This window comes from Aquarana catesbeiana, linkage group LG02 (genome assembly GCF_042186555.1).
Source record: "Aquarana catesbeiana isolate 2022-GZ linkage group LG02, ASM4218655v1, whole genome shotgun sequence".
NCBI classification, from domain to species: Eukaryota; Metazoa; Chordata; class Amphibia; order Anura; family Ranidae; genus Aquarana; species Aquarana catesbeiana.
In genome coordinates this window covers 112,635,637-112,646,835 of record NC_133325.1, presented here as the reverse complement: position 1 = coordinate 112,646,835, position 11,199 = coordinate 112,635,637, and the positions used below count along the sequence as shown (strand labels likewise).

General features: G+C 41.1%; 1 protein-coding gene across 1 annotated transcript in view; it reads left to right on the top strand.

The window, feature by feature from the left end:
* Positions 1–11,199, top strand: part of TEX26 (testis expressed 26) — an 82,916-nt gene that overhangs the window by 56,158 nt on the left and 15,559 nt on the right. The window contains exon 5 of the mRNA XM_073613359.1: positions 2,292–2,448. Coding sequence (XP_073469460.1) covers positions 2,292–2,448 — 157 coding nt within the window. The remainder of the gene's footprint in view (positions 1–2,291; positions 2,449–11,199) is intronic.

The following is an 11,199-nucleotide window of genomic DNA, read 5'->3' as shown; positions in this document are numbered from 1 at the left end:
GAAAACCAAAAAAGTTTGTCCGATGGAGCGTACACCACGGTCGGATGTTGCCCCAAAACAGCTAACTTGCATATTTGTTGTCAAAAAGTCTGATCGTGTGTACGGGCCTTTAGGTGTACTAAAAGGTTTAGATGGACTTAACTACAAATTTAAGCGGAATTCCAGCTAACACTCTTTAAGCAGTTGCAGCAAATAAGCTGATCATTGTAAGTACCACGGTCATCATTAAATGGTTTGTCTAAGGCTATGTTTCCACTATTGCGTCCCCAAAGTCGCGCGATTTTGTCGCGATTTTTTGCAGCGACTTGAAGCAATGCCTGTGTATTCTTTAGGTCTATGGACCCCAAGTCGCATCAAAGTGGGTCCAAAGTAGTGCAGGACTACTTTGAAGTCGCTGCGACTTGAAGTCGTACAGATATGAACGGTACGCATTGAAAATCATGGGGTGCTTTTCAGTCCCAAATCGCATGAAAAGTCGCACTAGTGGAAACATAGCCTTAACCCTCTAACTGCTACTTTGTCTTAACAGCTTGGTCTGCTAAAGTAAGTTGAAAAATAACAGACACACTGGCAGGATTAACAGGAGGAAAAAAAAAGCCTAAAAAAAGAACCTACTGCAGCCACCACATCTAAAAATTGGTGATCGGCAATTTGATAAATTTTGGTTTTTGGTTTTAACACTGCTTTAATTTTCAAATACACTCTACAGAAATGACGGTTGTTTGTAAGGCAGCCCTTTAAGCAGACCTTTCTCCAAATATATTTTTCATGTTAGTTGCACTTATGCTAAATAAGTTGCAGGTGTGCAAAGTGCTGGATCGATTGAGAGAGGACTCAGGTAAGAATTTGGAATAGGTGGGATTTGGAACAAATGGGCATTTTTTTTTACCCTAAAGTGATACTAAGCACACACTATTTAATTTACATTCTCCCTTCTCTTTCTGTCTGTGGATGATGCCCCACATATGTGACTCTATGTGATATGTATAGGTAGGAAATGATCAGGGTAGAAAATACACTGAAAACTGAGCATGTGCAGAGCTGCCAACACTGCTTTGCAAAATCCCCAACTGCAGTGGAGACATGGACAGAAGGGGGAGATAGAGAACAGCAGGATCGGTCAGGTTTTTTGCAAAGTACAGAAAACGAATCTCCTAGTCACTGAGTGAGCATGAACAGCATGTAAAACAGCATTTATTGATAGTTTTTTGTGATGTGGGTTTAATAACACTTTAAAGGAGAAGTCCAACCAAAGCTTGTTTGGCTGTACTTCTCCTATGGATCACAGGAGTGCAATTGGTTTTGCACTCCTGTGACCCATTTTCAGCAGAGAGCCAGCTAAAGTCCACTCTCTGCTGACATCACAGAACTCAGTCCAGGCATCGCGTCATCGCGACATTAAAGTCTGGATCCACCAGGTACCTGGACTGACACCCGTCTCAGCGAGCCGCTGAGAGACTGAGCCAGCCGCCCCACAGCTCAGCGCTCCAATGAGCACAGCAGAGAGCTGTGACTGACAGTCTACAGCTCTCTGCTGGGGAAGCTCTGAAAACCGAGCGATCGGTAGTGTTTGATTGCTCGGTTCTCAGTGGAGAGGCGCCGGGGGACATCGGACCAATGCCGCATCTACTGAGGTAAGTATGATTCTTAAAAAAAAGAAAAACCTTTACTTTTTTTTTTTAATACAGGTAATGTATTAATTAAAAAAAAATTGACTTTAGAACTATTTTAAGATAGAAGAGAAACCTTGTGTTTTTTGGATGTCATGCCTGTTTTATAAGTGGCTTCTGATATTGTAATCTTATCTCTTCAGTTTAGTATATGGATGGATATACCACTGAACGAAGATTCTATCTAAAGATAAAAAAATACAGAGTGGTATATCATGGCGGGTTCACACTAGATGCGGTGCGAATTCACAGCGAATTTGCTGCAAATTCCCACCACATGTAAATCGCAACCTGTTCATGAGAACTGATTGTGGAGTGTATGTTAAGTTAACAACACCACGCAATCAGTTTGCAAAACGCAGTGCGATTTGCAGAATCGGATCGCATGGGGGTTAACCCCCATGGGATCCTACTCCGGTGTGGACAAAAAAGGGTCCTGCACCAGTTTGGTCCGAAAACAGACATCGCATGTGATTTGCACAGCAATGCGGTGCGAATCACATGCAATGTCTGGCATCGCACTAGTGTGAACTGGCCCTCAAGGTCATTATGTTAAAGACAATTTACAATGTTATACCTTATAGCTATTTGCAATCTTTAGTAAATCCTTTCCATCTTCAGACTTTTTCAGCTTGGCGGTTACCTCATCAAGAGAAAAAGATTTCGGAAGACAGTCGCTCAGCTTGGATTAAGCCGCCATCTATTGCAGAGGTGCAGAGAGTAATGACATCCCAGTATCTTTCTACATACAAAGGGGACTATCTAGGGATACCACAAGGTATGATTCTGAGTAGGAGCCTCCCTATGCACAGGAACATATATTGAGGCTCGGTATTGCATGAAGATGCCATTGTGGTTGCATTTTAATAGTGCCACCCTGCATCCAGTGCCAGAGAATGATCAATTATAGGTTTTGTTTCCATGTGTCCCCAATTCTAATTCCTTTGCTCTGTCAGGTGCCTTATAGGGTTTTCTAAATGCCATGTTTATCATCTTATGAGAAGTCTGCCACCTACGGAAAATACTAGACCCTTCTTATACTAAATGGGCATACATGAGATCATCTGCCATATGGCATCTATGGGCAGAATAGCTTTGTTGGAAAAGGAGCCCAACTAAAACTATCTTTGTACTGGAATCATAGGAGACAAAGGGGTGTGGGCTAAATGGAGCTCTTATTATTGTCAGTATAGTTTACTTACAGCTATACACATTTTTCAATTGGACGGTTACTAGTCTACTACAGTTTGTTACCTGTTGTAGATCTGTACCCATACTCAAAATACAGGCAATGACAGACTACTATACATGTATTTTGTTCACAATATAACTAGATTTTTGGCTTTGTTTAGTTCAGCCGTTTCTGTCAGTTAGGACCCCTAAACCAGTATGAGTTATAAAAATCCATGAGAAATACTGCATTATCATTAAAGTGTATGTTACCCCAACACGTCATATTCCTGATATGTGCCTGCTGTACTATGTACTTGTATGAGAAAGTATCCTGTTCTCTTTGCATTGTCTCTGCCAGTCCCTCTGCTTTCCTATTAAAAACTGACCACACCCAGCAGGAGAGCAGAGCGTGGTCAGTTCTCTAGCTATGCTGGGAACTCTGTGTGCTCTCCTTCAATGATCACACTTATCCTCTTATCCTGACACCCGCCCCCCCCCCCCCCCCCCCCACTGCACAGCCATTCACTGAGAAGCCCCCCCACTGCAGAGCCATTCACTGAAAAGCCCCCCTCCCCCTCCCCCCCCCCGCTGCACAGCCATTCACTGAGAAGCCCCCCCCCCGCTGCACAGCCATTCACTGAGAAGCCCCCCCAGCTCTTATGCAGCTGAACAGAGGGAATGTGATCACTTATAAAAAAAGGGGAAAAAAAGGTATTTATAATGTTCTTTTTTGTTTTTTTTAATAGCTATACACAATGTTTTGCATTTCATTTCTATTATAAACTGAATGACATTCACTTTAAAACTGACATCACACCCCTAATATTGCCCAGTAAATTGCAGCAATTTTAAACTACATGCTGGCATAATGTCTGTATCTGTCTGTTCAAAAAGAACTGATTGCATGTTTTCAATAGCTTGCCTCTCCAGTGTTGTCAAACTGGTATTTAGGTTAAATGTCTACACAGTGTGATGGGACAGTTAATCTTTGTTTTCAAGGTGAGGGATAATATGCAATACTAAACCTGCAGTACCTGTTACATTATATTGAGTCAGTAAATCTTCTGACAGCATTTTGACAGGTCATATTCAACAGTGATGATGATGATGAAATTGGAAGTTCCACTTGTTTGCTCCTCCCTCCTCTTCTACATTTGTCACTTGGTTTTGACAGCTACCCAGTACCCACTCCCCCTTCGCCCCGGATCACAGCGGCAATCTGAACGGAAGCTCACCCCCCCTTCGGCCACAGCCTTCTGGGACACTTTAGAGGTCGCAGAAAACTGCTTGTACGCGGCTCGTGCATGCACTGTGGGAAGCCGGCTGTGAAGCCGCAGGGCTTCACTGCTGGTTTCCCTTAATTAAGATGCTGGTGCCTGAACCCGAAGCCCAATGAAGAATCTGCTCGGGTGAGGACAATGCAGGATCCCTGGACAAGTAAATGTCCTTATATTAAAAGTCAGCAGCTACAGTATTTGTAGCTGCTGACTTTTAATTATTTGGTGGGAGACTGAAGCTCCTCTTTCACCTCTTCCATACCGCTGAACGTCATATGAAGTCCTGGGCTTTCAGTGCACTGCAGGCATCATTCAAATATCATTTTTTTTTTTTTTCTGCTGGCGATTCCCTGCACAGTAAAAACAATCATAGCGGCTGTTCAGCCAAGAGTACCGCAGACCAGATGGTCCCCGGCAATCTCTATGACTTTTGGAGGCCGGGCGATGTAAACTGACGTTTTTTTGGCTGGGATGCCGATATCATTTTTTAATTTTTCTTTGCTCTCATGCTTTCCAACCTAGAGGCAAGATCTGGGGACTTATAGACCCCAGATCTTGCTGTAAAGAGGACCTGTCATGCCCTATTCCTATTACAAGGGATGTTTACATTCCTTGTAATAGGAATAACAGTGATAAAAAAAATGTTTTTTTAAAGGGAAAGTGTAAAAATAAAAAAAATATTAAAAAAAAAAAAAATTAATTGCCCCCCCCATCCCCTCGTGCTCACATGCAAGAGCGAACACAAACGTAGGTTGCGTTCACATATGTAAACAACGATCAAACTACACTTGTGAGGTATTTCCGCAAACGTTAAAGTGAGAGCAATAATTCTAGCCCAAGACCTCCCCTGTAACTATAAAATGGTAACCTGTAAAAATGTTTAAAGCTTAGCCTATGGAGATTTTTTAGTACCGAAGTGGTGCCATTCCACGAGTCTGCACAATTTTAAAGCGTGACATGTTAGGTATCTATTTACTCGGCGTAACATCATCTTTCACATTATACAAAAAAATTGGGTTAAACTGACTGTTTTTTTTTTTTTTAAACCTGACAGTCTTATTGATTTTCAACACTGTCGAACAGAAAAAACAAGATAGCGTATGAAAGTTTTAGTAGGCATAGAACAGAGAATATACTCCCTTAGAATACAGCCAGCGGGGAGACTTGGTTAAGGCATGCAGGTCATATAGACAATAACAATGTATATTAACGTCAAATCATCTGGTTACGATTCAGAATATTGGTGAATCAGCTACGTCTAAACCGCACAGTACATGTAGCCTAATAAAGGAGAAAGGAAGAGGATCGAGCAGACTAAGAACCAAGAGGTTAAAAGAACAGAAAGAGAATAAAGAGGAAGAGATAGAGATAAAGGAGTAGGAAGGGACAGCCACCTTTTTTTTTTTTTTTTATTTTATTCATGAAAGTGTTTTTTTTTTTTTTTTTTTCCAAAAAAAAACATATTTGAAAAATTGCTGCACAAATACTGTGTGACATAAAACATTGCAATGCCTGCCAATTTATATATATAAATTAATAAATTATATATACGGTATCTCACAAAAGTGAGTACACTGAAGTGTCATCTCTTCAGTGTTGTCATGTAAAAACATATAATAAAAAATTTACAAAAATGTGAGGGGTGTACTCCCTTTTGTGAGATACTGTGTGTATCTTCTCTGCTGACCAGCTTTATAGAGATGCTGATTTATTTTTCCAGCAGGACTTGGCTCCTGCTCACACTGCCAAAAGTACCAATACCTGGTTTAATGTATCACTGTGCTTGATTGGCCAGCAAGCTCGCCTGACCTAAACCCCATAGAGAATCTGTGGGGTATTGTCAAGAGGTAGATGAGAGACACCAGACCCAACAATGCAGATGAGCTGAAGGCCACTTTCAAAGCAACCTGGGCTTCCATAACACATCACCAGTGCCACAGGTTGATCACCCCCATGCCACGCCGCATTGATGCAGTAATTCATGCAAATGAGCCCCGACCATGTATTGAGTGCATACTATACTGTACATGGACATACTTTTTAGTAAGCCAACATTTCTGTTTTAAAAATCCTTTTTTTTATTGGTCTTATGTAATAATCACATTTTCTGACATACTGAATTTTGGGTTTTTCATTAGCTGTAAGCCATGATTAAAAGAAATTAAAAGAAAGAAATGCGTGAAATGTATTACTCTGTGTGTAATGAATCTATATAATATATGAGCTTCACTTTTTGAATTGAATTACTGAAATAAATTAACTTTTTGATGATATTCTAATTTTTTGAGATGCACCTGTATATGCGGTAAAGGTCAAATGACCTGACAGAGATCACTAGAAACAAACACAGGTCAAAGAATATTTTGTTCAAAATTGTAACGCAAGTCCTTTTGTTGGCTACCATCCAAGCGTGGTTCATAGATGAAGGGAGATATGAGATGGTAGTGGATGACAGATTAGAGTTTGTGAATATTAATGTAGAAGAGTTGGAGTAGAAATAACAGCGAAGGAGGTAAACTAAGTTCCAGAAAGCAAAGGTCCAGACGAAAACACAAAAGAGGAAATCATTTTTGTATATTCCATGCTGCAAATTATTCATTATTGTCAGCTGAAACAAACTCTTAAAAAGCTAGATATAACCTTTTAAATGTAAAGAAATTATTATTTATAAACCATCCAACCTTTTGGGGGAAATTATGACAGTAATTATTGATTAATAGGGGTGTTCTAGATCAAAATCAGAAAGGGTGGGTAGGGATGGGGGAGGGGGGGGGACAATTGGAGGACAGAGAAGAAGAGGTAGGGAGAAGGACAAGGGGAGGATAAATAGGACGAGGCGACTGATCCTATCCTAGTGCCTCTCTCATGCAAGCTCATAAGTCCAACTCTTATGTACATTGAGTCAGGGCTGACCATCAAGTTGGGGACACAATTAATTGAGTATATTGAGCAGATTCAGTAAAATGTGCCAACAAGCCCATGTTTTGGTATATTTAGAGGGTGTCTCATGAGTAATACTCATAAGTCTTTCCATTTCTGCTACTTAGTCTTTATACTTTTTTTTGTGGAACCTTTATCCCAAAAGAAAAAAAAACTGTTTCCTGTAACTGCTCATAAGGAGTTAGCTGGAGATCAGCTTTTTAGTTTGTTAGTCAAGTCCATCTAAATCTGCTAGTCTAACCAGTGGTGTATATTGGTTTTGTGCTGCCCTAGGCAAGACTAAAATCAGGCGCCCCCCCATCTAAATTTGTCCCAACCCTTTCTTTCACATTAGCAATCCAGGTGGATCCGCCTGTCCGTTTTTTAGGCAGACTCAATTGAACCCTTCATTCTCCTCTATGGAGCAGTGGGTGTAATGTTCAATCCAATCTGGTCCGCTAAAAACAAACGGAAGGGGATTTGTTCCCCTCTGTCTGGGCGGATCGGATCAGATTGCAGTCAGATCACCTATAGGTCAGATACCTCCAGGTATAGATCACAAGTGATTACTCCTTTATCAGGTCCCCCCAGTAAAATATGACCCCCCCAAAAGTCAGATCTCAAAGGATTCCAATTTCCATCCCAGAAGTGTCAGACTGGATCTCTCCCAGGTCCCTGATCCAAGTACATGATCTGGTCGAGCTCCTCTTCCCGATTTCAGCATAATCCTTATAGATCTCTTCTCAGAACTTCCAAAAAATCCTGAGACATCCAGAGAAACTTTTAGGCGGTGGATCACATGGGGCCTCCAGATCCAGATCCTGGGAATGGGATCCTTTGTCCCCAGGGGGATCTCAGCATACACGGGCATCTGTCAAGCTCAGCCCCAACAATCACATCTCAGGTATTGCACACCGACCCCACTACATTCTGGAGTCCTACAGAGCCGACCACCTGCTGATCCCCGCTGGGCTGCTGTTCCATTCAAGGCGCTGGATTCCTGAAGAGCTGGTCTCCCTGGGTAGAGGATCTAATACAGTCTGGATCCCTTCAAGGCTGATTATCCTGGGTCCCAGCCAGATCTCTTCAATGCTGAATCCTCCAGGCCGGGCTCCTCTGCAATCAGTGGCAGTGCAGGTGGGCTCATTGAACAACTGGTGTATGTGTGAGCTCGGCACCCTGTGAATGCAGCTTAGCCGGGTCAGCCTAGACCAATCCAACTCCCCATATCCCAGCCAGTGTCAGCAGTACCGATATCGGGGGCACCCCTCTCATTTTGACACCCAGGGGCGGTGCCGCCCCTCTCCTCTCTCAGTTTGAGCCTTGCAAGGCAAATGCCTTGTTTGCCTTATGGTAGGTACACCCCTGAGTCTAACACTACCCTCCCCCAAGATTGACAATGCTGCTGTTCAAAGGTTTCCAAAGGTTTCCCAGTTGCTCCTCCATCCAGAGTGTTAATGATCTAAACATCAGGTGAAAACAGAGGGGAAGAAAGTTTTAAAAAAGAAAACAAATGCAGCCACCACATTTAAGAGTTCAAAAGGTGCAAGATATAAAATGTTTGTTTTGAGTATAATACTGCTTTAACAGTTTTACACAATTTATAGCCAGTTAGGCCCTCACACTACAACATTTTGGATCAAAAACCTAAAGAACACTGTGCACTCAAACTGAAATATGTGTATGCCGGAGTGATAATTGCGCTGTATGACCTGTAAACCTTTTAGGTAACATAGCTTTTAAAAGTTACCTTGTTTATATCAACTTCAGGGACTGACTGCCTATTTTACAGATCTGACGGCTCAAACATCATCAGATATTAACTAATTTCCATATGATAAGGACAGTGTAGTGATATAATAAATCTTTTAAGGTTTCTGGGAATCAGAGTGTAACTACCCTAATTCCAATAAAGCTGTGATGCTCTGCAAAATCTACATAAAAACAGAATGCAATGATTTGCAAATCTCATAAACCCATATTTTATTCATAATAGAAAATAGAAAACATATCAAATGTTTAAACTGAGAAAATGTACCATTTTAAGAAAAAAATAAGGTAAGTTTAGATAGAGAATAAATAAAAGGAAAATACTGCGCTGTATCAATGCAAAAAAATAATAACTAAACCAATAAGCAGCTGCTAAAGTGAGATACACACACCAACAATAAATTTCAAAACAGAGCAGCGCTACCCCCCAAATATTAATAAAATAAAGATCAGATACAATTCGCTAATTAATTTAAACACTAATAAAATCAATTGTGATCAAAAACAACAACTATAAGTCCATCTTCTCAATTCTGCAGTGATAGAAAAGGAAGTGCCACGCATCAACAGATGCTGAAAAAACAGTGTAACTGTGCATCCAAAATTTGCTCAAAAAGGTAGTAGTAATAGTCCACAATAAGTGAATTCAACCTCCACCACACCTTCAGTGTTTAAAAAGAATGCTCGCTTACCAGATGGCAAGCAATTAAAGCTTGCGGTCTAAACCCGACCAGGGCCTTTCTCCAGGTCCAGGATACAAAGGTCTGAGGGAGAACCCATCCAGGAGGTCAGCAGAGGATCACCAGACTCGCCACCCAGAATCGTCCCCAGATCAAATAAGGTGATGATCAGATGTTCCAGAAATATATAAAGGAATCACCATAGCGTAACACGTTTAAAACTAAGTTTATTATAAAAAGAAAGCCACTTACAGTGTATCGTAGCAGTTAAAAGCAGTACAGCTGGCCGGCTAATGCGAACACCCGTCCCTTCGGACACAAACGCGAGACGTCAGCACGTCAGCTCCTCCCGACGCGCGTTTCGTCATATAATGACGTCGTCTGGGGCATGGGCGACGCACTGACGTGTCGCGTATACATAGAAATTTCAAGGAACCAAGCCTCGTTATGGGACCAAATCCGGAAATCATCCGCGTCCCATCTCCCGATAAACCGGAAGTCAATAACGGCCATTTTAGCTCCTGGAAACGGATCCCATATTATAATCCAGATACATAACTGAATATACAGGTGAGAAAGAAAAAATTAATTTAAACAATCTCGCCATACTGACACCCTATGGATAAAGGACAAATTATGCCTCCTAAATCATGGAGGAACATAGATAATTAAGGTCTTAAAGCAAAAATTAATTAATTGTTTCAGGCGACATTATTCAACACCTAAAAATATTAAAAAATATTAAAAATTATAAATAAAAACATACAGAAAATTTATTGGTTATTTAAAGAAACTACTTATTTGAAAGAGAACAGAAAACCATATACCTAATAAAATAATGTGCAACCGTTCTAAACAGAAATAGGACCACCTACTTTAAAGGGGGGTAGATATTCTACACCTAATCTCAACCAAAAAACTTCCTGACAAAAAGTACCCAATCTACAAACTATATGTGAACTAGGGATGATTTCCCTAGGTTCACAGAGAGTCTGATCCATTAAAAGTTAAATAAGTAAGTAATAACACCACAAAAATACATAGTCTCAGGAGTTATCTATAAACGCATTTGTGTCTACATCTACGTTTAACCCATAGGGGGTGTAACATTTGACCTTATGGATCCATAGCATCTCCAACCTGGAGATGCTCCTGACCAGAGAACTACCCCTCCAATGGGGACGATATTTATCTATCCCTAAAAAGATCGTATTAGAGGGATCCTTGTTGTGAGTATTCAAATAATGTTTGGAGACCGAGTGTTTTGGGAATCCATTCTTGATATTAGCAATATGTTCATTCAGTCTGACGGAGAGGGGTCGTCTAGTTCTGCCCACATACTGCAACCCACAGGGGCACTGTAGCAGATAGACGACCCCCTCCGTCGAACATGTTATGAATGGCTCAATCACATGTTCCCTCTGTGTAGTGTGGGAAGTAAACTTATGAGTACGTCTCTGTATGCCCTTATTAATGGAGCACACCCTACATCTACCACACTTATAGTATCCTGTAAAATTACCAAAAAAACTTAATTTAGTAGTAGGGGGATCTATAACATTGGGGGCCAGTCGATCTTTGAGACACGGTGCTCCCCTAAATACCATTTGAGGCCTAACAGGTAGAATAGACCTAAGGACAGGGTCATTATTCAAAATGTGCCAATGTTTCTGCACTAAATTCCTGATTTGGTTATGCTGGACTGAATAG